Source organism: Ranitomeya imitator, chromosome 6 (assembly GCF_032444005.1).
Source record: "Ranitomeya imitator isolate aRanImi1 chromosome 6, aRanImi1.pri, whole genome shotgun sequence".
Taxonomy (NCBI): domain Eukaryota; kingdom Metazoa; phylum Chordata; class Amphibia; order Anura; family Dendrobatidae; genus Ranitomeya; species Ranitomeya imitator.
In genome coordinates this window covers 198,419,113-198,446,504 of record NC_091287.1, presented here as the reverse complement: position 1 = coordinate 198,446,504, position 27,392 = coordinate 198,419,113, and the positions used below count along the sequence as shown (strand labels likewise).

The following is a 27,392-nucleotide window of genomic DNA, read 5'->3' as shown; positions in this document are numbered from 1 at the left end:
TCCGGCTGATTACCGCTCAAGACATCCTACGAATGATGATTTACCTGGGCATTCCTCCATTGAAGAATACATACATTTTGTTGCAGCTCACGCCGTGCCAAAAGCACTTTCTGTTGATTAGTTTGTGAATACAACAAGTGCAAGACACTCTGTGCATTATTCAAAATAGAAGGTGGCGTGAAATTAAAAAGAAAACATTTCTTGATGATGGGATTGATTTGAAGGAGTTAAAACTATTTTCAAATGTACGAGAGGAATTAGCAGTCACTGAAGATCAACTCATCCTTCGGGGTACCAAACTGGTTGTACCTAAGGCCTTGTGCAACCTAGTCATACAGATAGCACACGAAGGTCATCTAGGAATTATTGGCACAAAAAGTTACTCAGAGAAAAAGTGTGGTTCCCAAATATGGATAAATAGGTGGAAGAGAAGATTAGACATTGCTCCACTTGTCAATTAATTACTCCATCATCAACTCTAGACCCATTACAAATGTCTCCGTTACCCACTGTTGTATGGGAGGAAGCGGCAGTCGACATATATGGACCATTACCAAATGGCCAATGCATTCTAGTAACAGTTGATGAATATTCTAGATATCCTGTCATTTCATTCATCTCTTCAACGTCTGCTATTAGTGTCATGCCAGAACTGGACAACACATTCTCTGCATATGGCATTCCAAGAGTGGTCAAAACAGATAATGGACCTCCATTCAATGGACATGTGTTTGCACAGTTTTCTGAATACTTGGGGTTCAGCCACAGAAAAATCACACCTTGCTGGCCGCATGCTAATGGAGTCGTAGAACGTTTCATGCGCACCATGGGGAAACGAATCAAGGCAGCTAGTTTGGAGCACACCCCACTGAAACAGTCACTATACAATTTCATGCGCAATTACCGCAATACGCCACATTCTACCACAAATGCTGCTCCATTTCATCTAATGTTCAGCAGAACTCCTCATATACGGATCCCTGATGTGACCAGTCATCCGACTCTTCAGTGTGAACAGCTGATTTAAAGAAAGTAAATAAAATAGGTAGAGGGTAGAGAGAAGAGGTGCTGGAGTCCCTTTAGAGGCTATATGTGTGCTGCATCCGGCATCTGCTGCACCCCCACCGCAGATGCCGGATGCAGCACACATATAGCCCCTAACAGGACTCCAGCATCTGTCCTGGGAATATGCCCTCTTCCTATTTTCTTTACTATGAGTAAGGTTTGAAAAAGACCCAGCGGGTCGAAACGTTACCTTACAACACTGCAGTGAATTTTTCTATTTTGGTGTTTTTGAAAATAAAAAAAAACACTTGTTTGGCAAAAATTCGGAAGATATTCTGAGTGCGACTGTTTATGCTTGGGACTAACACTATATAGAAGACAGAAAAAATTCTGAATAATCTAGATAAGCTTGAACAATGCTCAGTGACTAATAGAATAATATTTCACAGAGAAATTTAAAGGGAACCTGTCACCCCGAAAATCGCGGGTGAGGTAAGCCCACCGGCATCAGGGGCTTATCTACAGCATTCTGTAATGCTGTAGATAAGCCCCCGATGTTACCTGAAAGAGGAGAAAAAGATGTTAGATTATACTCACCCAGGGGCGTTCCCGCTGCTGGTCCGGTCGGATGGGTGTCTCTGGTCCGCTGCGGCGCCTCCCATCTTCATTCCAAGACGTCCTCTTCTGATCTTCAGCCACGGCTCCGGTGCAGGCGTACTTTGTCTGCCCTGTTGAGGGCAGAGCAAAGTACTGCAGTGCGCAGGCGCCGGGCCTCTCTGACCTTTCCGGTGCCTGCGCACTGCAGTACTTTGTTCTCACCCTCCCCTGCCGACCCCTGGGTATGACTCGAGTATAAGCCGAGAGGGGGACTTTCAGCCCAAAAAAGTGGGCTGAAAATCTCGGCTTATACTCGAGTATATACGGTATATATATTTGACAGCAGGGGTGTCCCGAAAAATTGATGATTATGCAAGTTTATTTGACCTATGTAATGAAGATTGGTTATGTGTCATCAATGTAATGAAGATTGGCTATGTGTCATCAATAATTGCACACAGCCCTAGGCCTATCTTACTATATACTTACCATGTAATGTCTTCACATCTTGTTCCGTCCAGATGTGTCCGGATCCCAGAATTTCAAGCGGCGGAAGTTCACCAACCTCCATATTGGGACACCCAAGTGACAAGTGTGTTAATATGGAAACTGCTGGTGGTACCAGCCTCTTGCGTGGTACCACCAGCGGAACACCGTCGCACCACACACACACACACACACACACACACACACACACACACACTGCAAACGCCATACTCACCACACACACTACACCATACGCAGCCTCTTGCGCGGTACCACCTGCGGAACAGCGTCATGAACATGCTGCCGTCGGGATCAGCCGAATGATTCACTGACCACCGCCATCTTTGTACAGGAGGAGCGCATGCACAGTTTTAATGTGACCGCTGCTACCTGTCTGCACAAAGACGGCGGCGGTCTGATTTACTGCACCTGCGTGAAGTCCACGCAGGCACAGTGAATCATTCGGCTGATCCCGGTGGCAGATACGCGACGTGTCTACAGGCAGAGGAGGCCGGTCACATTAAAGGGGTTTTCCCACGAACGAAAGTTCATTTTAAAAATTAGAAGATAAATTTGACAAAGAACACAGCTCGTGTTCGAAACGCGTAGCTGCACATGTGGGTGTCATATCACTATTTTATACGAATTTGGAATAAAGACAAGCTTTTTTATCAGCTAGACTCATCCTGCTTTTTTTTTTCTTCATTTTAAAAATTGTCTGTGTCTGACGGTGCACGAAGCATACCACATCTGCACAGGGGAGGAAGCAAAAGCCAATACTGACATTACAGCAGGGGATCACAGAGGATTTCTTTTGTGAGGTAAAATATTTCACTGACTGTTTTTAAACAGGGATCCAAGAAGTATTGTTTCTCCTTGCGGAGAGTGACATGATAAGCATGTTGAGGTGAGGAGACTTAAAGCCGCAATGCTCCTCTGGGAAATATGCAAATTGTTTCAGAGAGGAAGAGAACTAGAACTCTAGTGCCACCTAGAGTTTTAGATTTTTAAACAATGTTTTACCTCACAAAATGTATCCTCTGTGATCTCCTGCTGTAATGTCAGTGTTGTTTTTTGCTTCCTCCCCTGCCCAGGCGATGTGGAATGCTCTGTACATGGAGAACACAGCACAGGTAGGAGAGAGACAGCAGACAAGAGGGATAACACATGGGGTAGACAGGTCAAAGAGGAGAGCACAGGTGGGAGAAGTCAGCACATGGGGAAAGAGAGAGTGGATAAGTGGGTGAGCATATGGGGGGAGAGATTCTCAACGCTGCAAAGCCTGCCCCCATCGTGACATCACCGCCCTCCCGATGCGATAGCATCGGGCCTCCATCTAGTAGTACATAATCAGGATGTTCATAATTTATAGTGTATGTCACCTATAACATTGCACAGCCCATCACCAATCATAGAATGGCCCTAGGCCTATAATACTTGATCAGTTTATTCATGGTATGTTACCATACCCACTATAATATTACACAGCCCATCACCAGTATAATAGATAATGCATAGAAATGCACAATGGAGAATGATTTGTTTCAGGTCAATGACAGAAGCTGTGGTGCACTGCTTCTATCAACACCCACTGATGTCCAGTTTAAGTGAAAGAGGTGAGGAACAGAAGCTGTGTAATTGTGGGCCCAGATGCTGCGAAGCAGCTGTGCTAAAAGTGTGGCAGCTGTGATAGAAGCTGCAGTCACATCTCACTGCCTGCATCACCATGATTGATTTCAGAAGTCATCAGGACATATGAGTAAAAGAAGCTGGGGCAATTAACCGCACCATGAAACCCTTCACTGGAGTAAGTGGTAACTATACTGACCGCAAACCCTGATCTTATCACCGCAACTAGAAGTAGCCGTGGGGTGTGCCTAACAAAACCTAGACACCTCGACACAGCCGGAGGACTAAATACCCCTAAAGATGGAAATAGGAGTCAGAGTAGACCCCCAAAGGATAGGCAGCCCCCCACAAATAATGACTGGTCAGCATAAAAAATACTACAAAAATATCCACAGCAGAAAATACAAAACTCCACCACCTAACTAAAGATGTGGAGAGTATATCTGCAACTCCAGAGAATCCAACCAGACTGAGAAAAACAACTGACACAGTCTAAGCTGGACAAATAGAAACAAAAGATCAGCACTGAAAATAAGCACACAGCATGTGTGCTTCAGAAAAAGAAACATACACTTATCTTTGCTGAATTGGCAGCTAAGCAGGAGAGGCCAGGCAGAGATCCAACACTTCCAAAGAAACATTGACTACTGGCATGGACTAAGGAGTCCTGCAAAGCTAAATAGCCCAGTCAGAATTTCAATTAGCATATACACCTGTCCAAGACTGCAGCCCAGGGACAACTGCATTACCATCTACAACCACCGGAGGGAGACCAAAAACAGAATTCACAACACCCATTATGACGTCTTGTTTAGGAGCTGGTGATAGAATCTGTGGGAAAGTGATTGTAGGGCCATCCTTCTGATGACATAGCCTTGGAGGCTTCCCTCATAAGAAAAGTCACAGGAAGTAAAGGAAAAAACACATATAGATAAGCAGAATAGACAGAGCAGTAGGGGATCTTAACCCCTTCCCGACCTGTGACACAGCGTATGCGTCATGAAAGTCGTGCCAATCCGAACTGTGACGCATATGCTGTGTCACAGAATGATCGCGTCCCTGCAGATCCGGTGAAAGGGTTAACTCCCATTTCACACGATCTGCAGGGACAGGGGGAGTGGTAGTTTAGCCCAGGAGGGGTGGCTTCACCCCCCCGTAGCTACGATCGCTCTGATTGGCTGTTGAAAGTGAAACTGCCAATCAGAGCGATTTGTAATATTTCACCTATTATAACTGGTGAAATATTACAATCCAGCCATGGCCGATGCTGCAATATCATCGGCCATGGCTGGAAACACTGATGTGCCCCCACCCCACCCCACTGATCGCCCCCCCCCCCCCAAGCCACCGATCTGTCCTTTACACTGCTCCGCTCCCCTCCGTGCTCCTGTCCGCTCCCCCCCCCGTGCTTTTATATAAAAATAGATAAACACGGCACTCTGTGAGGATATGAGTTTTGGTGCTCGAGTAGGGTATCCAACCCTCAGTCACAAGTATTCAAGAATCACCCGGCACTCAAAAATTGTGAAAAGTTACAAATACAGTTTATTATTATCCAGACATAGAACCAGTATGTTGAACATTTTCGGTCCCAGATGGACCTTCTTCAGAACAGTTCAATTTATCATATGGATGACCTACCAATGTGTACATCTGGGGTGTGTAGTGCACAGCGGCGCTACAGAGATCCGGAGGTCAGCACGTGGTGAAGCAGCAGCACTGGTGGCGTGCTAGGTCGCCGAGGGGAAGCATGCTCTTGTCCGCTCACCCCCGTGCTCCAATCCCACCCCTGTGCTCCAACCACCCCCCCTGCAGTCCGATCCACCCCCACTGCAGTCCGATCCACCCCCCGGTGCTCCAATCCACCCCCCCCCCCCCCGTGCTCCGATTTACCCCCCATGCTCCGATCCACCCCCCCCCCCCCCCGTGCTCCCCCCACCCCATCATACTTACCGAGCCTCCCGTGGTCCGTCCGTCTTCTTTCCTGGGCGCCGCCATCTTCCGCCGCCGGCAGATTCGTTTCAAGTGCATTTTGATCACTGCGATAAAACCTATCACAGTGATCAAAATAAAAAAAATACTGAATGACCCCCCCCCTTTGTCACCCTCATAGGTAGGGACAATAAAAAAAAATGAAGATTTTTTTTTCTTCCACTAAGGTTGGGGTAAGAACTAGGGTTAGGGTTAGGGTTAGGGTTTCGGTATGTGCACACGTATTCTGGTCCTCTGCGGATTTTTCCGCTGCGGATTTGATAAATCCGCAGTGCTAAACCGCTGCGGATTTATGGCAGATTTACCGCGGTTTTTCTGCGCATTTCGCTGCGGTTTTACAACTGTGATTTTCTATTGGAGCAGTTGTAAAACCGCTGCGGAATCCGCAGAAAGAAGCGACATGCTGTGGAATGTAAACCGCTGCGTTTCCGTGCAGTTTTTCTGCAGCATGTGTACAGCGATTTTTGTTTCCCATAGGTTTACATTGAACTGTAAACTCATGGGAAACTGCTGCGGATCCACAGTGTTTTCCGCAGCGTGTGCACATACCTTTAGAATTAGGCTATGTGCACACGGTGCGGATTTGGCTGCGGATTCGCAGCAGTGTTCCATCAGGTTTACAGTTCTATGTAAACCTATGGAAAACCAAATCCGCTGTGCCCATGGTGCGGAAAATACCGCGCGGAAACGCTGCGTTGTATTTTCCGCAGCATGTCAATTCTTTGTGCGGATTCTGCAGCGTTTTACACCTGTTCCTCAATAGGAATCCGCAGGTGAAATCCGCACAAAAAACACTGGAAATCCACGGTAAATCCGCAGGTAAAACGCAGTGCCTTTTACCTGCGTATTTTTCAAAAATTATGCTGAAAAATCTCACATGAATCCGCAACGTGGGCACATAGCCTTAGGGTTAGGGTTGGAATTAGGGTTGTGGTTAGGAGTGTGATTAGAGTTATGGGTGTGTTGGGGTTAGGGTTGTGATTAGGGTTATGGCTACAGTTGGGATTAGGGTTAGGGGTGTGTTGGGGTTAGTGTTGGAGGTAGAATTGAGGGGTTTCCACTGTTTAGGCACATCAGGGGTCTCCTAACGCAACATGGCGCCACCATTGATTCCAGCCAATCTTGTATTCAAAAAGTCAAATGGTGCTCCCTCACTTCCGAGCCCCGACGTGTGCCCAAACAGTGGTTTACCCCCACATATGGGGTACCAGCATACTCAGGACAAACTGCGCAACAATTATTGGGGTCCAATTTATCCTGTTACCCTTGTGAAAATAAAAAAAATGCTTGCTAAAACATCATTTTTGAGGAAAGAAAAATTATTTTTTATTTTCACGGCTCTGCGTTGTAAACGTCTGTGAAGCACTTGGGGGTTCAAAGTGCTCACCACATATCTAGATAAGTTCCTTTCGGGGTCTAGTTTCTAAAATGGGGTCACTTGTGGGGGTTTCTACTGTTTAGGCACACCAGGGGCTCTGCAAATGCAACGTGACACCCGCAGACCATTCCATCAAAGTCTGCATTTCAAAAGTCACTACTTCCCTTCTGAGCCCCGACGTGTGCCCAAACAGTGGTTTACCCCCACACATGGGGTATCAGCGTACTCAGGAGAAACTGGACAACAACTTTTGCGGTCCAATTTATCCTGTAACCCTTGGGAAAATAAAAAATTCTGGGCTAAATAATTATTTTTGAGGAAAGAATACGTATTTATTATTTTCACCGCTCTGCGTTATAAACTTCTGTGAAGCACTTGGGGGTTCAAAGTGCTCACCACACATCTAGATAAGTTCCTTTCGGGGTCTAGTTTCCAAAATGGGGTCACTTGTCGGCGGTTTCTACTGTTTAGCCAAATCAGGGGCTCTGCAAATGCAACGTGACGCCCGCAGAGCATTCCATCAAAGTCTGCATTTCAAAACTTCACTACTTCACTTCCGAGCCCCGGCATGTGCCCAAACAGTAGTTTACCCCCACATATGGGGTATCACCGTACTCAGGAGAAACTGGACAACATCTTTTGGGGTCAAATTTCTCCTGTTACCCTTGGGAAAATAAAAAATTGCAGGCTAAAAGATAATTTTTGAGAAAATATTTTTTTTTTTTTTTTCATGGCTCTGCGTTATAAACTTCTGTGAAACACTTGGGGGTTCAAAGTCCTCACCACACATCTAGATTAGTTTCTTTGGGGGTCTAGTTTACAAAATTGGGTCATTTGTGGGGGATCTCCAATGTTTAGGCACACAGGGGCTCTCCAAACGTGACATGGTGTCCGCTAATGATTGGAGCTAATTTTCCATTTAAAAAGCCAAATGGCGTGCCTTCCCTTCCGAGCCCTGCCGTGCGCCCAAACAGTGGTTTACCCCTACATATGAGGTATCAGCGTACTCAGGACAAATTGGACAACAACTTTCGTGGTTCAGTTTCTCCTTTTACCATTGCGAAATCAAAAAAATTGTTGCTAAAAGATAATTTTTGTGACTAAAAAGTTAAATGTTCATTTTTTCCTTCCATGTTGCTTCTGCTGCTGTGAAGCACCTGAAGGGTTAATAAACTTCTTGAATGTGGTTTTGTGCACCTTGAGGGGTGCAGTTTTTAGAATGGTGTTACTTTTGGGTATTTTCAGCCATGTAGACCCTGTAAACTGACTTCAAATGTGAGGTGGTCCCTAAAAAAAATGGTTTTGTAAATTTCGTTGTAAAAATTAGAAATCGCTGGTCAAATTTTAACCCTTATAACTTCCTAGCAAAACAAAATTTTGTTTCCAAAATTGTGCTGATGTAAAGTATACATGTGGGAAATGTTATTTATTAACTATTTTGTGTCACATAACTCTCTGGTTTAACAGAATAAAAATTCATCAATTGCGAAATTTTCAAAATTTTCACCAAATTTCCATTTTTATCACAAATAAAAGCATAATTTATTGACCTAAATTTACCACTAACATGAAGCCCAATATGTCACGAAAAGACAATCTCAGAATTGCTAGGATCCGTTGAAGCGTTCCTGAGTTATTACCTCATAAAGGGACACTGGTCAGAATTGCAAAAAACGGCCAGGTCATTAAGGTCAAAATAGGCTGGGTCATGAAGGGGTTAAAGTAAAGCAAGTTCAGAAAGTGGTTAGGGCTTAGAAATAGATATTTATAAAGGGAATTATATGTATAGGACAAACGCTTTAATAAATTGTCACTGAGGTCAGTTATGTTGCAACTGTTTTTTGTTTTTTTATTTTCTTTAGTGTGTAAAGCAAGACAAATGGGACAGAAAAAAGGAACATGTTATGTATGTTTCATTAGTTTTATAGGTGTTCTTTGATATTTATAAATGAATATACACTATAAAATCAATACAATCATAACTCAATTGTAATTTTGGAGAAATGTTGTGACATTAAAATTTAATCTGACATACAGTTATATGAAAACGTTTGGGCACCCCTATTAACCTTAAGCTTAATGTTTTGTAAAAATTGTTGTTTTTATTTTTTGCAACAGCTATTTCAGTTTCATATATCTAATAACTGTTGGACACAGTAATGTTTCTGCCTTGAAATGAGGTTTATTGTACTAACAGAAAATGTGCAATCTGCATTCAAACAAAATTTGACAGGTGCATAAGTATGGGCACCCCACCAGAAAAGTGACATTAATATTTAGTAGATCCTCCTTTTTCAAAAATAACAGCCTCTAGTCGCTTCCAGCAGCTTTTAATGAGTTCCTGGATCCTGGACGAAGGTATTTTTGACCATTCCTCTTTACAAAACAATTCCAGTTCAGTTAAGTTTGATGGTCGCCGAGCATGGACAGCCCTCATTAAATGATCCCACAGATGTTCAATGATATTCAGGTCTGGGGACTGGGATGGCCATTCCAGAACAGTGTAACAGTGTATATATACATATATGTGTCTACTGACATATATATATATATATAGACAGTATATATGTTTTTTTTTTTTTGTCACATGGATCCCTTGTATAGCCGTATGTTGGTTTTGCAAGCATGCGATAAAAACACGCAGTACGGATGCCATACGGATGTCACACGGATCATTTGATGCGAGAAAATCGCATCCTCGCACTGCACACGGATCAATGTTTTGGTAACATTTGTGCGATTCTCGTCCATCAAAAACGGTCCTTTTTTTATACGTTGTGTGTGTCCCCGGCCTTAGCGTTTTTTTACCGGATTTATAGCGTTTTTATGGCGAAATTCCGCAAAAAAAACGCTAAAAATCCTGACGTGTGCACATACCCTTAAATGACATTTCTAACCACCTCCAATCAAGTAATCACAATGATGAGAATATTGGCCACTGGACCTGATTTTAGGGAGTTGCTTTTGCTGATAGTACACAGTAGCAGATTGACTCACATTATGTGTTGACAGACAGACTATCTTCCAAGAATGCCACCATGGGATTATATTTTCAGCATATACCCTACTTATATTAAGTATATATTTTGAAAGGAAATTGTGCCTTCAAAATTGACTTCATCATTGTCAGTGTATTTTTATTTTTTATTTTTTTTTCCATGCAGAGTAAAAGTCTTCAGTTAGACATAATTCCAGGCAGTGCACCTGGATGTGAAGTAAAGCTTCGAGATGCTGCACATGAGCTTAATGAAGAAAAGCGGAAGTCTGCTCGTAGAAAAGAGTAATGTATTCTTTAATGAACTTATATTTTATTATATTTTATTGTTGTTAAATTTCCTTTTTGGTATCAGATTCATCCTGCTTGGATTGTAGGCAGCATGAATCAGACACTGTGTACATGGTTGCAGACAGGTATGCTTGATTATAAAAAGCCAGCCAGGGGCTATGTGTCTCGACTTACTATTTCTAGGTGGATCCATGGTCGAATTTTCTCTGTCCCTTTTCAGTTGACTGACTAGTCAGTCTATTTTTTGCATAGGGAGAGAACTGTAAGTCAAAAGGATCTGATGGGGATTCAGCTGAGACACAGAACTTGGAAGCTTGTTCAAATTATATGTATTCTGAAATGTTGCAGTGTTTTAGGCTATGTGCACACCTTGCGTCGGGTCCCTGCGGGTTCTCCCGCAGCGGATTTGATAAATCTGCAGGGCAAAACAACTGCGGTTCTCCCTGCAGATTTATCGCGGTTTGTTCCGCGTTTTCCGCTGCGGGTTTCCGCCTATACTATTGATGCTGCATATGCAGCAATATGCAGCATCAATAGTAATGTTAAAAATAATAAAAATTGGTTATACTCACCCTCTGATGTCCGGATCTCCTGGGCGCTGCACCCGGCGTTCCGGTTCCAAAGATGCTGTGGGAGAAGGACCCTTCGTGACGTCACGGTCATGTGACCGCGACGTCACCGCAGGTCCTGGTCGCACAGCTACTCTGACCGGACGGCCGCGTGCAGCGCCCAGGAGCTCCGGACATCAGAGGGTGAGTATAACCAGATTTTTTATTTTTTAACCCCAAATATGGTTCCCAGGGCCTGGAGGAGAGTCTCCTCTCCTCCACCCCGGGTACCACCCGCACATTATCCGCATACTTCCCGCAACGTGGGCACAGCCCCATGCGGGAAGTAAGCGGTTCAATGTATTCCTATGGGTGCAGAATCGCAGCGATTCTGCACAAAGAAGTGACATGCTGCGGATTGTAAACCGCTGCGTTCCCGCGCGGTTTTTCCCGCAGCATGTGCACAGCGGTTTGCGGTTTCCATAGGGTTTACATGTTACTGTAAACGCTATGGAAACTGCTGCGGACCCGCAGCATCAAAATCGCGGCGGTTCCGCGGAAAAAACCGCTAAGTGTGAATATAGCCTTAAGGTATGTGCACACGTTGCGGATTTGCCTGTGGAATTTTCTGTGCAGATTCTGCATAACTTGAAAGAAAACTCATGTCAAAATCTGTGCATTTTTTAATGCGGATTTTGTGCGTTTTTACTGCGGATTCTGTGCGGATTTCATGCATTTTTCCCCCTGTGTTTTCCTATAATGGAATGGGTGCAGAAACGCTGCAGAAACGCACAAAGAATTGACATGGTCCTTTTTTTAATCCGCTGCGGATTCCATGCGGATTGTTCCACACCATCTGCACAGCATTTTTTTTCCCCATTGATTTACATTGTACTGTAAATCACTGGCGGTTCTGCAGCGCTTCTGCACGGAAAAAAATGCTGCAGATCCGCAGGAAATCTGCAACGTGTGCACATTAGAGTAAAACTTACCTGGCTGAAATTAAGTATGCAGACACTATCTGATTCATGCTGATTGTAGTTTAGCAGCATGAATTTCATAACAATCTTCGCTGATCTGCTGTACTGTTCACCCAAATAAAACAAAAAATAGTTATGAGTCTGTTCTATTTTGAAGAGGTTTTCAAATGATTAAGCCTCTTCTTAACTCCTAAGTAGTTTCCAATCCTCAACAGTGACATAGTAACATAGTAACATAGTTATTAAGGTTGAAGGAAGACTTTAAGTCCATCTAGTTCAACCCATAGCCTAACCTAACATGCCCTAACATGTTGATCCAGAGGAAGGCAAAAAAAAACATGTGGCAAAGAGTAAGCTCCACATTGGGGAAAAAAAATTCCTTCCCGACTCCACATATGGCAATCGGACTAGTTTCCTGGATCAACACCCTATCAAAGAATCTAGTATATAAAACCTGTAACATTATAATTTTCAAGAAAGGCATCCAGTCCCTTCTTAAATTTAAGGAATGAATCACTCATTACAACATCACACAGCAGAGAGTTCCATAGTCTCACTGCTCTTACAGTAAAGAATCTGCGTCTGTTATTATGCTTAAACCTTCTTTCCTCCAGACGTAGATAATGCCTGTCATGATCCAGTTCTGAGATTATGTTCAGCTCTCTTGTCTCTGGACTGGTCATGTGGGAGTTAATCCTCTCTGCCTCACCCTGGAGCTGGCTGTGCTATTTAAGTCCTCTGCAGCCTGGGGGCCAGTGTCAGCTATAAGTTCATCCTGCACTGTTTGAGCTCCTGACCTGGATCCCTGTTCTAAGTGTTCCTCTTTGCCTCTGACTGACTGCACCCGTTTGTTACTTGTTCTGACCTTTGGCCTGTACCCCGACTCTGTCTTACGCCTCACGTTTTGGTTACCACGTTCCCGATAGGTTCTGACGTTTTGCTTGTCCCCGACGATTCTCTGCTCGCCCCTTCTGTACCGCGCCGCTATCTCCGTGTATGACCTTGGCTTGTTTCATGTCCCTTTCATTACCTGTGACACCTGTGTTGTTGTTCAGTGTAGCTGTGCTGTGTGTGCAGCCTCCTTTCCTTATCCAGCACCCCCTGGTGGAGATTGCTCCATACTGCACTGCAGCAGCACATCACAATGCCCTCTTGTCCCTGTCTCAGGTCTATGATTAAAAAGATGATCAGAAAGGTCTTTGTACTGTCCCTCCATATATTTATACATTAAAATAATATCACCCCTTAGCCTTCGTTTTTCCAAACTAAATAGCCCCAAGTGTAATTGCAGACCCCCCCCAGTCCTCTAATAACCTTGGTCGCTCTTCTCTGCACCCGCTCTAGTTCAGCTATGTCTTTCTTATACACCGGAGACCAGAACTGTACACAGTATTCTAAGTGTGGTCAAACTAGTGACTTGTATAGAGGTAAAATTATGTTCTCCTCATGTGCATCTATGCCTCTTTTAATGCATCCTATTATTTAATTTGCCTTTGTAGCAGCTGCCTGACACTGGCCACTGAATATGAGTTTGTCATCCACCCATACTCCCAGGTCTTTTTCATTGACGGTTTTGCCCAGAGTTTTAGAATTAAGCACATAGTTATACATCTTATTACTTCTACCCAAGTGCATGACCTTACATTTATCCCCATTAAAGCTCATTTGCATTTATCAGCCCAAGCTTCTAGTTTACATAAATCCTCCTGTAATATAAAATTGTCCTCATCTGTATTGATTACCCTGCAGAGTTTAGTGCCATCTGCAAATATTGAAATTCTACTCTGTATGCCCCCTACAAGGTCATTAACAAATATGTTAAAAAAGAGGGCCCAATACTGACCCCTGTGATACCCCCACTTCTAACCGCGACCCAGTCCGAGTGTGCTCCATTAATAACCACCCTTTGTTTCCTATCCCTGAGCCAGCTCTTAACCCACTTACACATATTTTCCCCTATCATTCTCATTTTATGCATCAACCTTTTGTGTGGTACCGTAGCAAAAGCTTTTGAAAAGTCCATAACACTACGTCCACTGGGTTCCCTTGGTCCAGTCCAGAACTTACCTCTTCATAGAAATTGATCTGATTTGTCTGACAGGAACGGTCCCTACTAAACCCATGTTGATATTGGGTCATGAGGTTATTCCTCTTCAGATACTCCAGTATAGCATCCTTTAGAAAACCCTCCAGGATTTTACCCACAGTAGAGGTTAGGCTTACTGACCTATAATTTCCGAGTTCAGTTTTTGTCCCCTTTTTTATATTAGCACCACATTTGCTATACGCCAGTCCTGTGGTACAGACCCTGTTATTATGGAGCCTTTAACCCCTTAGTGACAGAGCCAATTTGGTACTTAATGACCAGGCCAATTTTTGCAATTCTGACCACTGTCACTTTATGAGGTTATAACTCTGGAACGCTTCAACAGATCCCGCTGATTCTGAGATTGTTTTTTCGTGACATATTGTACTTCATGTTAGTGGTAACATTTCTTCGATATTACTTGCGATTATTTATGAAAAAAACTTAAATATGGCGAAAATTTTTAAAATTTTGCAATTTTCAAACTTTGTATTTTTATGCCCTTAAATCAGAGAGATATGTCATAAAAAATAGTTAATAAATAACATTTCCCACATGTCTACTTTACATCAGCACAATTTTGGAAACAAAATTTTTTTTTGTTAGGGAGTTATAAGGGTTAAAAGTTGACCAGCAATTTCTCATTTTTACAACACCATTTTTTTTTAGGGACCACATCACATTTGAAGTCATTTTGAGGGGTCTATATGATAGAAAATAATGAAGTGTGACACCATTCTAAAAACTACACCCCTCAAGGTTCTCAAAACCACATTCAAGAAGTTTATTAACCCTTTACGTGCTTCACAGGAACTGAAACAATGTGGAAGGAAAAAAATGAACATTTAACTTTTTTTTGCAAACATCTTAATTCAGAACCATTTTTTTTATTTTCACAAGTGTAAAAACAGAAATGTAACCATAAATATTGTTATGCAATTTCTCCTGAATACGCCAATACCCCATATGTGGGGGTAAACCACTGTTAGGGCGCACCGCAGAACTTAGAAGTGAAGGAGCGCCGTTTGACTTTTTCAATGCAGAATTGGCTGGAATTGAGATCGGACACCATGTCACATTTAGAGAGCCCCTGATGTACCTAAACAGTGGAAACTCCCCACAAGTGACACCATTTTGGAAACTAGACCCCTTAAGGAACTTATCTAGATGTGTGGTGAGCACTTTGAACCCCCAAGTGCTTCACAGAAGTTTATAACGTAGAGCCGTGAAAAAAAAAATTGCATTTTTTCTACAAAAATTATCTTTTTGCCCACAAATTTTTATTTTCACAAGGGTAACAGGAGAAATTAGACCACAAACGTTGTTGTGCAATTTCTCCTGAGTACGTCGATACCCAATAAGTGGGGGTAAACCACTGTTTGGGCGCACCGCAGAGCTTGGAAGAGAAAGAGTGCCGTTTTACTTTTTCAATGTAGAATTGGCTGGAATTGAGATCGGACGCCATGTCGCGTTTGGAGAGCCCCTGATGTGCCTAAACAGTAGAAATCCCCCACAAGTGACCCCATTTTGGAAACTAGACCCCCCATGGAACTTATCTAGATGTGTGGTGAGAACCTTGAATGCCCAAGTGCTTCACAGAAGTTTATAATGCAGAGCCGTGAAAATAAAAAATATTTTTTTTTCCACAAAAAAGATTTTTTAGCCACCAAATTTTTATTTTCACAAGGGTAACAAGAGAAACTGGACCCCAAAAGTTGTTGTCCAATTTGTCCTGAGTATGCTGGTACCCTATATGTGGGGGTAAACCACTGTTTGGGCGCACGGCAGAGCTCGGAAGGAAGGAGCGCCGTTTTGGAATGCAGACTTTGATAGAATGGTCTGCGGGTATTATGTTGCGTTTGCAGAGCCCCTGATGTACCTAACCAGTAGAAACCCTCCACAAGTGACCCCATTTTGGAAACTAGACCCCCCAAGGAACTTATCTAGATGTGTGGTGAGAACTTTGAATGCCCAAGTGCTTCACAGAAGTTTAGAATGCAGAGTCGTGAAAATAAAAAATATTTTTTTTCCACAAAAAAGATATTGTAGCCCCCAAGTTTTTATTTTCACAAGGGTAACAGGAGAAATTGGACTGCAATAGTTGTTGTCCAATTTATCCCGAGTACGCTGATGCGCCATATGTGGCGGTAAACCACTGTTTGGGCGCACGGCAGAGCTCAGAAGGGAGGGAGCACCATTTGACTTTTTGAGCGCAAAATTGGCTGTCGTGTTTGGAGACCCCCTGATGTACCTAAACAGTGGAAACCCCCCAATTCTAGCTCCAACCCTAACCCCAACACACCCCTAACCCTAATCCCAACCTCATCCATAATCCTAATCACTAACCCTAACCATAATCACAACCCTTACCCCAAAACAACCCTAATGTCAACCCTAACCATAACCCTAATCAAAACCCTAAATCCAACACACCCCTAATCCTAATCTCAACCCTAACCTCAATCCTAACCCTAATCCCAATACACCCCTAATCACAACCCTAACCTTAACCCTAATCCCAAACCTAACCCTAATCCCAAGCGTAACCCTAATGTCAACCCTAACCCTAATACGAACCCTAATCCAAACCCTAACCCTAATCCCAGCTCTAACCCTAACTTTAGCCCCAACCCTAGCCCTAACTTTAGCCCCAACCCTAACCCTAGCCCTAGGGCTACTTTCACACTTGCGTCGTTTGGCATTCCGTCGCAATCCGTCGTTTTGGACAAGAAACGGATCCTGCAAATGTGCCCGCAGGATGCGTTTTTTGCCCATAGACTTGTATTGCCGATGGATCGTGACGGATGGCCACACGTCGCGTCCGTCGTGCACTGGATCAGTTGTGTTTTGGCGGAGCGTCGGCACAAAAAAACGTTCAATGAAACGTTTTTTTGTACATCGCATCCGCCATTTCTGACCGTGCATGCGTGGCCGTAACTCCGCCCCCTCCTCCCCAGGACATAGATTGGGCAGCGGATGTGTTGAAAAACTACAGCTGCTGCCCACGTTGTGCACAATTTTCACAACGTGCGTCGGTATGTCGGGCCGACGCATTGCGACGGCCCCGTACCGACGTAAGTGTGAAAGAAGCCTAACCCTAAGTTTAGCCCCAACCCTAACCCTAAATTTAGCCCCAACCCTAACCCTAAATTTAGCCCCAACCCTAGCCCTACCCCTAACCTAACCCTACCCCTACCCCTAACCTAACCCTACCCCTAACCCTACCCCTAACCCTACCCCTAACCTACCCCTAACCCTAACCCTACCCCTAACCTAACCCTACCCCTAACCCTACCCCTAACCCTAACCCTATCCCTACCCCTAACCTAACCCTACCCCTAACCCTAACCCTACCCCTAACCCTACCCCTAACCTAACCCTAACCTAACCCTACCCCTAACCCTACCCCTAATTTTAGCCCCAACTGCTGTTCTCCTGCCGGCCGGCAGATGGAGACAGATGGCGGGCGCACTGGGCATGCGTCCGCCATGTTCTGCTGCCGGCGGCCAGGAGGAGCAGCAAGAGGATCCAGGGACCTAGGTGAGTATGCTAGGGTCCCCGAATCCCCCTATTTCTCTGTCCTCTGATGTGCGATCACATCAGAGGACAGAGAATTACACTTTATTTTTTTTTTTTTTTTTTTTTGCGGTCGCCGGTAAACAGTTAATTACCGGCGATCGCAAAACAGGGGTCGGTAATACCGACCCCGATCGTGCTCTTTGGGGTCTCGGCTACCCCCGGCAGCCGAGACCCCAAAGATTCACCCGGTGCCTGCCGGCGGGCGCACTGCGCATGCGCCCGCCATTTTGAAGATGGCGGCGCCCACCGGGAGACACGAGGAGCATCGGGGGAGCTAGGTGAGTATTGGGGGGCCACCTGGGACCCCCTTTCTCTGTCCTCCGATGTGCGATCACATCGGAGGACAGAGAAATTAAAAAGAGATCGCTTTTTTTTTTTTTGCGATCGCCGGTAAACGGTTAATTACCGGCGATCGCAAATGCGGGGTGGGTTAAAAACCCCCCGAATCATGTTCTCTGGGGTCTCGGCTACCCTCGGCAGCCGAGACCCCGGAGAAAATCGGCCTCTGGGGGTCGCTATGGACTTTTTCCACAGCGCCGTTAATTAACGGCGCTGTGGTTTAAGTACCCTTAGCGGCCGCAGTTAAAAGGCGTATCGGCGGTCGCTAAGGGGTTAAAGATAAAAAATAATGGTCGATCAATGACTGTGCTTAATTCCTGCAGTACTTGGGGGTGTATCCCATCCGGGCCCAGAAATTTGTCAATTTTAGTGATTTTTAGATGCCGCCGTACTTCCTGCTGGTTAAGCAGGTGACACTTAATGGGGAATTTTTTGTTATCACTGATCATATTGTCTGCCATGGAATTTTCTTGTGTAAATACTGATGAAAAAAGTCATTTAGCATATTGGCTTTTTCCTCATCCTCATCCACCATTTCACCTAGACTATTTTAAAGGGGGCAAACACTATCATTTTTTAGTTTCTAACTATTTACTTAGTTAAATAATATTTTGGGATTATTTTTACTCTCTGGCAATGAGTCTCTCTGTCTCAATCTTTGCTGCCTTGATTTGCTTTTTACAGAATTTACCGTATATACTCGAGAATAAGCCGACCCGAGTATAAACTGACCCCCCTAATTTTGCAACAAAAAAACTGGGAAAACTAATTGACTCGAGTATAAGCCTAGGGTGAAAAATGCAGCAGCTACGGGTATATGTTAAAAATAAAAATATATACCAATAAAAGTAAAATTAATTGAGACATCAGTAGGTTGTGTTTTTTGAATATCCATATAGAATCAAGAGCCCCATATAATGCTCCATACAGTTCATTATGGCCCCATAAGATGCTCCATACAAAATAGGCCCCATAGAATGCTCCATACAGTTCATTATGGCCCATAAGATGCTCCATATACAAATATGCCCCATATAATGTTCCATGCAGTTCATTATGGCCCCATAAGATGCTCCATACAAAATAGGCCCCATATAATTTTCCATACAGTTCATTATGGCCCATAAGATGCTCCATATACAAATATGCCCCATATAATTCTCCATGCAGTTCTCTATGGCCCCATAAGATGCTCCATACAAAATATGCCCCATATAATGCTCCATGCAGTTCTTCATGGCCCCATAGATGCCCCATATAATACTCTATGCAGTTCTTTATGGCCCCATAGATGCCCCATATAATGTTCCATGCAGTTATGGCCCCATAGATGCCCCATATAATGCTCCATGCAGTTATGGCCCCATAGATGCCCATATAATGCTCCATGCAGTTATGGCCCTATATAATGCTCCATGCAGTTATGGCCCCATAGATGCCCCATATAATGCTCCTTGCAGTTATGGCCCCATAGATGCCCCATATAATGATACATGCAGTTATGGCCCCATATATTGCTCCATGCAGTTCTTGCCATGCATTCTGCCACATGTAATGCTGCTGCTGCACTAAAAAAAAAAAATGACATACTCACCTCTCGTCGCTGCTCCTCAGCGTCCCGTCTCTCTGTACTGACTATTCAGGCAGAGGGCGGCGCGCACACTAATACGTCATCGCGCCCTCTGACCTGAACAGTCACAGCAAGAGGACGGGAAGACGAGGCGGCGGTGGAACGCGGAAAGGTGAATATGACATACTTACCTGCTCCCGGCGCGGTCCCTGCATGTCCCACGGTCTTCGGGAGCCGAGTAATTCAACCAGAAGCAATTCAAAAGGGACCAGGAATTGCCATTGAATTGGCTGGAGGCACCCAGAGATATATTCCAAGAGCGAGTGTGACCCTGGATTATGGCTTTGGGGCCAAACAATGCATGGTCGGTGTGATGAGCGGCCTCCCTGCAGATGTTCTTCTAGGAAATGATGTGGGAAATCTTCATTGCAACTTTGTCGGTGCGGTAACCAGAAGTCAAGCCAAGAGAGCAGCGGATGTGGACGTGTACAACCCATCCATGGAAATGAGGCCACCAGAACTGCCGTCACAGCCGGTGAGTGATTCTTCTTGTGGGGATAATATGAATGTTACTTGGGATAAAGTTCAGTTTAGACAAGAGGTAGAGACTGACCCCACCCTTGCTAGTTTTAGAGCTCGGGCTGAGATAGGGCAGCTAGGGTTGAACGGGGAAAGAATTATCAGAGAAAATGGACTTCTATATCGGGTTACCAATGCCGACTCCCTAGATAAGCCCTGGACTTATAGCAAACAGCTGATTGTTCCTCAGAAGTACAGAATTCCCCTATTACACCTTGCTCATGACATTCCTACGGCCGGCCATCAAGGCAAAACTCGCACGGAGAGACGATTGACTCAAACTTTCTATTGGCCGAGGATTTCCCAAGCTGTAGCGCATTTCTGCCGAACTTGTGACATATGTCAGCGTAGAGGGCGACCCGGAGATCACCCAAAGGCACCCCTGCAACCGCTGCCTATAATAGAAGAACCCTTTCAAAGAGTAGCTGTCGATATCATTGGACCTCTGGCTAAACCAAGTAAATCTGGAAAGCAGTACATTCTCACTGTTGTGGACTATGCCACCCGATATCCAGAAGCTGTGGCATTGTCAAGTATTTCCGCAGCCAAGTGACCGAGGCCTTGGTTACCATTTTTTACCAGAGTAGGATTCCCCAGTGAGATCTTGTCAGACCAAGGCTCCCAGTTCATGTCAGAGCTGGTCCAGTGCATGTGGCGCACTTATGGAGTATGAGCAATCCGAACGACCCCGTATCATCCCCAAACAAATGGACTTTGTGAACGATTCAATGGCACTCTGAAGAATATGCTAAGGGCCTTCACTGACAGAGATTCAGACTGGGAGAAGTACCTACCCCATCTCTTGTTTGCATATCGGGAAGTTCCCCAGGAGTCCACTGGGTTTTCCCCCTTTGAACTACTCTATGGAAGAAAGGTCCGAGGACCCTTAACCCTGCTCAAGGAATACTGGGAGGGGCAAGTTGAGGATACAGGAGCCCCTGTTGTCCCTTATGTTCTAAAGCTGCGAGAAACCCTGGCTCAACGTGCTAGTTTTGCCCAGAGTAATGTGCGGATGGCTCAAACCAGACAGAAGACATGGTATGACCGTAAAGCACGCTATCGGGAGTTTGTAGAAGGACAACAGGTCTTAATGATTGTTCCCCATCGGCAGAATAAACTGCAGACCACATGGGAGGGTCCCTTCCGGGTTCTCAGAAAACTAAATGACACCAATTATCTTCTTGCTTTAGATGATCAGGGGCTAAGACAAAAGACTGTCCATGTGAATATGATTAAGGAGTACCATGACCGGAACATTCCAGTGATAGCAAGCTGTCGGCTGGCTTCAGAAGATGGTCAAGAGGATGCGGACTCCCTACCTGATCTCTTGGAAGCAGCGAGAGCCTCATCCACTGTGGAACAGGTTCCACTGGGAGATCACCTGGATTCCTTACAGAAAAAACAGATGCTGGGAGTGCTTCAACAGAGACGGGCTGCTTTCTCTTCCCAACCAGGTCGAACCACCGTCACCCAACATCATGTGGACACTCAGGGTATCCGTCCCATACAACAGGCTCCTTACCGGGTACCTGAATCAGTTCGACACACCATGCAGCACGAACTGGAGGAGATGTTACAGCTTGGAGTAATCCAGGCCTCCCATAGCCCTTGGGCCTCTCCTGTGGTGTTAGTACCCAAGAAGGATGGGAGTACTCGGTTTTGTGTGGACTATTGACGACTAAACGACCATACCGTCAGTGATCCTTACCCAATGCCCCGTATTGACGAACTTCTAGACCGCCTGGCTGGGTCCCGATATGTCACTACCTTGGATCTCAGTAAGGGATCAAGCAAATCCGTCTGACGGAGGAAGGGAGAGAACGGTCCGCTTTTATAACCCCATTTGGTCTGTATGAATTTCTAAACATGCCCTTTGGAATGAAGACTGCCCCTGCAACCTTCCAGAGAATGGTGGACCAGATCCTCCAGGGATGTGGTGACTTTGCTTGTGCCTACTTGGATGATATCGCCATCTTCATCCAGACGTGGGAGGAACATCTGAAACAAGTAGCCGTTATTCTTGACCTGCTTCTTGCAGCAGGCCTAACCATTCGACCAGATAAATGCCAATTGGGGATGGGTGAAGTCCAGTACCTAGGGCATAGAGTGGGAGGAGGGAAGCTCCGTCCTGAGCCTGCCAAAATCAAGGCTATTAGAGACTGGCCTGTACCCCAAACTAAGAAACAAGTTATGGCTTTTTTGGGCACTGCCGGTTATTACCGAAAATTTGTTTCTCATTTCAGCACTGTGGCCAAGCCTCTTACCGACCTGACCAAGAAAACGATGCCTCGGCTGGTGATCTGGACTCCAGCCTGTGATGAGGCTTTTAACCGGCTGAAGGGCGCTCTGGTCTGCGACCCTGTTCTGGCTGCTCCAGACTACAAGAGGAGATTCATTGTGCAGACCGACGCCTCTGCTTATGGACTGGGAGCTGTACTCAGCCAGGTGAATGCAGCTGGGGACGAGCACCCCATTGCCTACCTCAGCCGGAAATTGCTGGACCGAGAAGTGGCCTATGCAACTGTTGAAAAAGAATGTCTGGCTGTAGTGTGGGCCCTCAGGAAACTAAGACCGTATCTGTATGGACGAGAATTCACTGTGGTTACTGATCACAATCCCCTCATCTGGTTGAACAGAGTCTCTGGGGACAATGGACGCTTACTACGATGGAGCCTGGCTCTGCAGCCCTATAACTTTACCATACAGTATAGAAGAGGCAGCCAACACCAAAATGCAGATGGACTGTCCAGGCAAGAGGAGCCCTGAGTCCTGTCAGCCATGCCTGTGTGTACTTAACCAGCGACCTGTAGAGGTCCCTAGTACGCACACAAATTGGGAGGGGAAGGGATTGTCATGATATGTACTTTTGCCCTGTCCTGTATTTGAATAATATGCCATTTGATATATGTAACTGTTCTCTGGTTTCTATTAGCTGTAATTTATGTATTTTCTTGTTCTGGGAGTTCACCTGTAAAGGTACCGTCACACTAGACGATATCGCTAGCGATCCGTGACGTTGCAGCGTCCTCGCTAGCGATATCGTCCAGTGTGACAGGCAGCAGCGATCAGGCCCCTGCTGTGCTGTCGCTGGTCGGGGAAGAAAGTCCAGAACTTTATTTCGTCGCTGGACTCCCCGCAGACATCGCTGAATCGGCATGTGTGACACCGATTCAGCGATGTCTTCGCTGGTAACCAGGGTAAACATCGGGTAACTAAGCGCAGGGCCGCGCTTAGTAACTCGATGTTTACCCTGGTTACCATCCTAAAAGTAAAAAAAACAAACAGTACATATTTACCTACAGCTTTCTGTCCTCCAGTGCTGTGCTCTGCTCTCCTCCTGTACTGTCTGTGAGCGTCGGTCAGCCGGAAAGCAGAGCGGTGACGTCACCGCTCTGCTTTCCGGCCGCTGTGCTCACACAGACAGTACAGGAGGAGAGCAGAGCACAGCGCTGGAGGACAGATGGCTGTAGGTAAGTATGTAGTGTTTGTTTTTTTTACTTTTAGGATGGTAACCAGGGTAAACATCAGGTTACTAAGCGCGGCCCTGCGCTTAGTTACCCGATGTTTACCCTGGTTACCGGCATCGTTGGTCGCTGGAGAGCGGTCTGTGTGACAGCTCTCCAGCGACCAAACAGCGACCCTGCAGCGATCCGGATCGTTGTCGGTATCGCTGCAGCGTTGCTAAGTGTGACGGTACCTTAACAATATGTCTCCTTCCCCCAATACTTGCAGCCCTAAGCTCTAATGTAATTAAGCTTTGTCAACATCACTAGTGGAGGAATAGCCATTCTTCCTCACAGCAGGTGGCTAGTCAAATGTACATACTACATAGACTATTTGGAGCCCACCAGTCTAGAATCTTCTGGTGGACCCAACCATTGAATAGAAGGTGTGACCCCTACCCCCCTTCATGGGCGGATCACAGGAGCTCAGACAATCCATTCTTATTTTGAGATCAGATGTGAGTTGATCCTTGAAGGAGAAGGAGTGGGGATTCTTAGGGTACCGTCACACAGTGAAATTTTGATCGCTACAAGGGTACGATCCGTGACGCTCCAGCGTCGTAACAATATCGCTCCAGCGTCGTAGACTGCTGTCACACTTTGCAATGTACGACGCTGGAGCGATAATTTCATGACGTATGTGCGATGTAGAAGCCGTTGGTTACTATGCGCACATCGTATACGATATATGTTACACCATGCGATCATGCCGCCACAGCGGGACACTAGACGACGAAAGAAAGTTTCAAATGATCTGCTACGACGTACGATTCTCAGCGGGGTCCCTGATCGCAGGAGCGTGTCAGACATTGCGATATCGCTCGAACGTCACAGATATATCGCTCGAACGTCACGAATCGTGCCGTCGTAGCGATCAAAATTTCACTGTGTGACGGTACCCTTAGCTGAGGCAAGACCCCACGCCCATCTGAGACTGCGGAAGCGAACGGGGCGAGACTTGAGCTGAGGACATATCTCGTCGTTCGTGAGATTGTTTTGGGATCCATTGGACTAATGGTGGACTATTGCTTTGTTACCTGGCACAAGGATTATCGGGAGGTGCCCCCGAACCTGTTCCGTTGGACTAATTGTGGACTCTGTAGATCTACCTGCATGTGTTGTTCCAGCGTTCTTGATAATAAATCTGTGGAATCATTCCTTGGCCTGTTGTCCCTTCTTGCTCTGCCGTACACCCCGTCACACTGTCTAATTGGGAAAGATGGGGGAGCGGTGGGTTGTTGTTGGGAAAATTTGAAAGTACATGTATTAATGTCAAATGTTTTTATTGAAATTTTATACTTAATAAACCAACAGTATACTCCCTGTTCCAATGTAATCCATTTTTTAACTCAAATAGGTTTTTATTATTATTTTTTTTTATAGGTGATTGAGGGCATTGAGGATTAACTGTATCGTCAGTATGTACTGTATATGTGTTTATGTGTTGTTTTTTACACTGGAACACAGTAGCCGGATGATGGGACTACTACTCTCCCATTATCGGCTAGCTGTCACCATAGCTGGCATAGCCGGATGGGACTAGTTGTCCCATTGGACAGTGCCTGCCTACATACACACCTGCACACAACGGCACACATACACACACAGATACACGCAGATACACAAGACCTGCACGCACACACACAGACACCCGCAACAGACACGCACATCTTCTCTGCTCACACACAGTCTCCTCTCGATCTGCAGCATTTCTCGCAGGCAACTCTGCTGCAAAACCACAGATCTTTTTAAACCTGCAGATTTGCCTGACTCAATGGTAGTCAATGGAAACACTGCAGATCTGCAATAAGAATTGGCATGCTGTGGAAAATAAAAAGCTGCAAATTTGTGCAAATGTTCCCGTGGCATGTGCACAACAGCTCTTAATTTCCCATCTACTAACATTGGTTGTGCACTACACTGCGGAATTGATGCAAATCCGAGCATCCAAAAACGCTGCAGAAACACATCAAAATCCGCAACGTGCGCACATTGCCTTAAAGGTCCCTAGGGATCTATTCTGTAACCACATGCTCTCTTTTTTTGATTGGGTAAAGTGGCTGTGGACAACCAGATCCCTGATCGAACTATTTTTCCTATATGTGACTGAGGGTTTTTTGGGAATTAGGTCTGCAATGTCTGGGTCAGCCTTAAAGGGAACCTGTCACCTCAAATTGGCGGGATATGTAAATGCCATTTTTCCGGTCCATTGGGAGGCGTTTCATCTTCATTTTTCCACCCCATCCATCCCTGTTGTCTGCAATATGTTTGAGAATTAGAGTACTTGTCCTCCATAGTTTGCGCGTGTGCAATGCAATCTTTGCTCGCGCACGCGCAGTTTGCTTTGCCAAACTGCGGGCAAAGTCAAAAAGCATTACTGCACATGCGCCAGCGTACTATATCCTGGAGATATTTTGCTGTGTTCTGGGACATAGTGCCAAGGGTATCAAAAGAAAATGAACCACAATATTTGTTGCAATTTCTCCAGAGTATGACGATACCCCATGTGTGGAGGAAGACCATCGTTTTGGTGACCGTCAGAGCTCAGAAGGGAAGGGGCACCGTTTCATGTTTTGAACACAAAATTGGCTGGAATCGAGAGCAGATGCCATGTTGCATTTGGAAAGCCCCTGATCTGCCTAAACAGTTGAAACCCCCCACAAGTGACCCCATTTTGGAAACTAGACCATTCACAAGGGACTTATCTAAAGTGTGTGAGGACTTTGCCACACACTTTAAAAATAAGATTGACAAGGCAAGTCTTCATTGTTCAACCACCACAACCCCTTTGTATACCAGACCATTGCCCAAACCCCATAACCTCCCTATCCAACATCACTGAAGGGGGGCTTAATTGTCTCTTCTCCAAATCACACCTCACCACCTGTGCGCTCGACCCCATCCCATCCCACCTCCTCCCCAACCTCACCACCACACTTATCCCATCCCTAACCCACCTCTTCAACCTATAACTATCTTCTGGCACCTTCCCTTCTGCTTTCAAACATGCCACAATCATGCCTATCCTTAAAAAGCCAACCCTCGATCCAACTGCTATGTCCAGCTATCGCCCAATATCACTGCTCCCATTCGCTTCCAAACTCCTGGAGCAGCACGTCCACTCTGAACTTTCCTCCCACCTCTCATCTAATTTGCTCTTTGACAATCTACAATCTGGTTTCCGCCCCCATAACTCAACTGAGACAGCCCTGACCAAAATCACTAATGATCTACTTACCGCGAAAGCTAATGGACAATACTCTTCTAGACCTGTCCTCTGCTTTCGACACGGTTGACCACTGCCTCTTACTACAGATCCTCTCCTCCTTTGGCATCAAAGACCTTGCCCTATCCTGGATCTCCTCGTACCTTTCCAACCGCACATTCAGTGTATCCCACTCCCACACTACCTCCTCATCCCACCCTCTCTCTGTTGGAGTCCCCCAAGGCTCTGTTTTTGGACCCCCACTCTTCTCAATCTATACACTTGGTTTGGGACAACTCATAAAGTCCCATGGATTCCAGTACTACCTCTATGCTGATGACACTCAGATCTACCTCTCTGGCCCAGACGTCACCGCTGTGCTGTCCAGAATCCCAGAGTGCCTATCAGCCATATCCTCCATCTTCTCCTCTCGCTTCCTCAAACTCAATGTGGACAAATCTGAACTCATCATCTTTCCTCCATCCCATAGATCTTCCTTACCTGACCTATCTATCGAAATCAATGACATCATGCTTTCTCCCGTACTGGAAATCCGCTGCCTCGAAGTATCCTTCGACTCTGCCCTGTCCTTCAAACCGCACATCCAAGCTCTTTCCACCTCCTGTCGCC

The 27,392-nt window shown here is 45.4% G+C and overlaps 1 protein-coding gene across 1 annotated transcript in view; it reads left to right on the top strand.

Annotated features, from left to right (window-relative positions):
* Positions 1–27,392, top strand: part of TRIO (trio Rho guanine nucleotide exchange factor) — a 2,940,676-nt gene that overhangs the window by 1,554,165 nt on the left and 1,359,119 nt on the right. Inside the window, 1 exon segment of the mRNA XM_069730426.1 lies at positions 10,252–10,367. Within this exon segment, the coding sequence (XP_069586527.1) occupies positions 10,252–10,367 (116 nt within the window).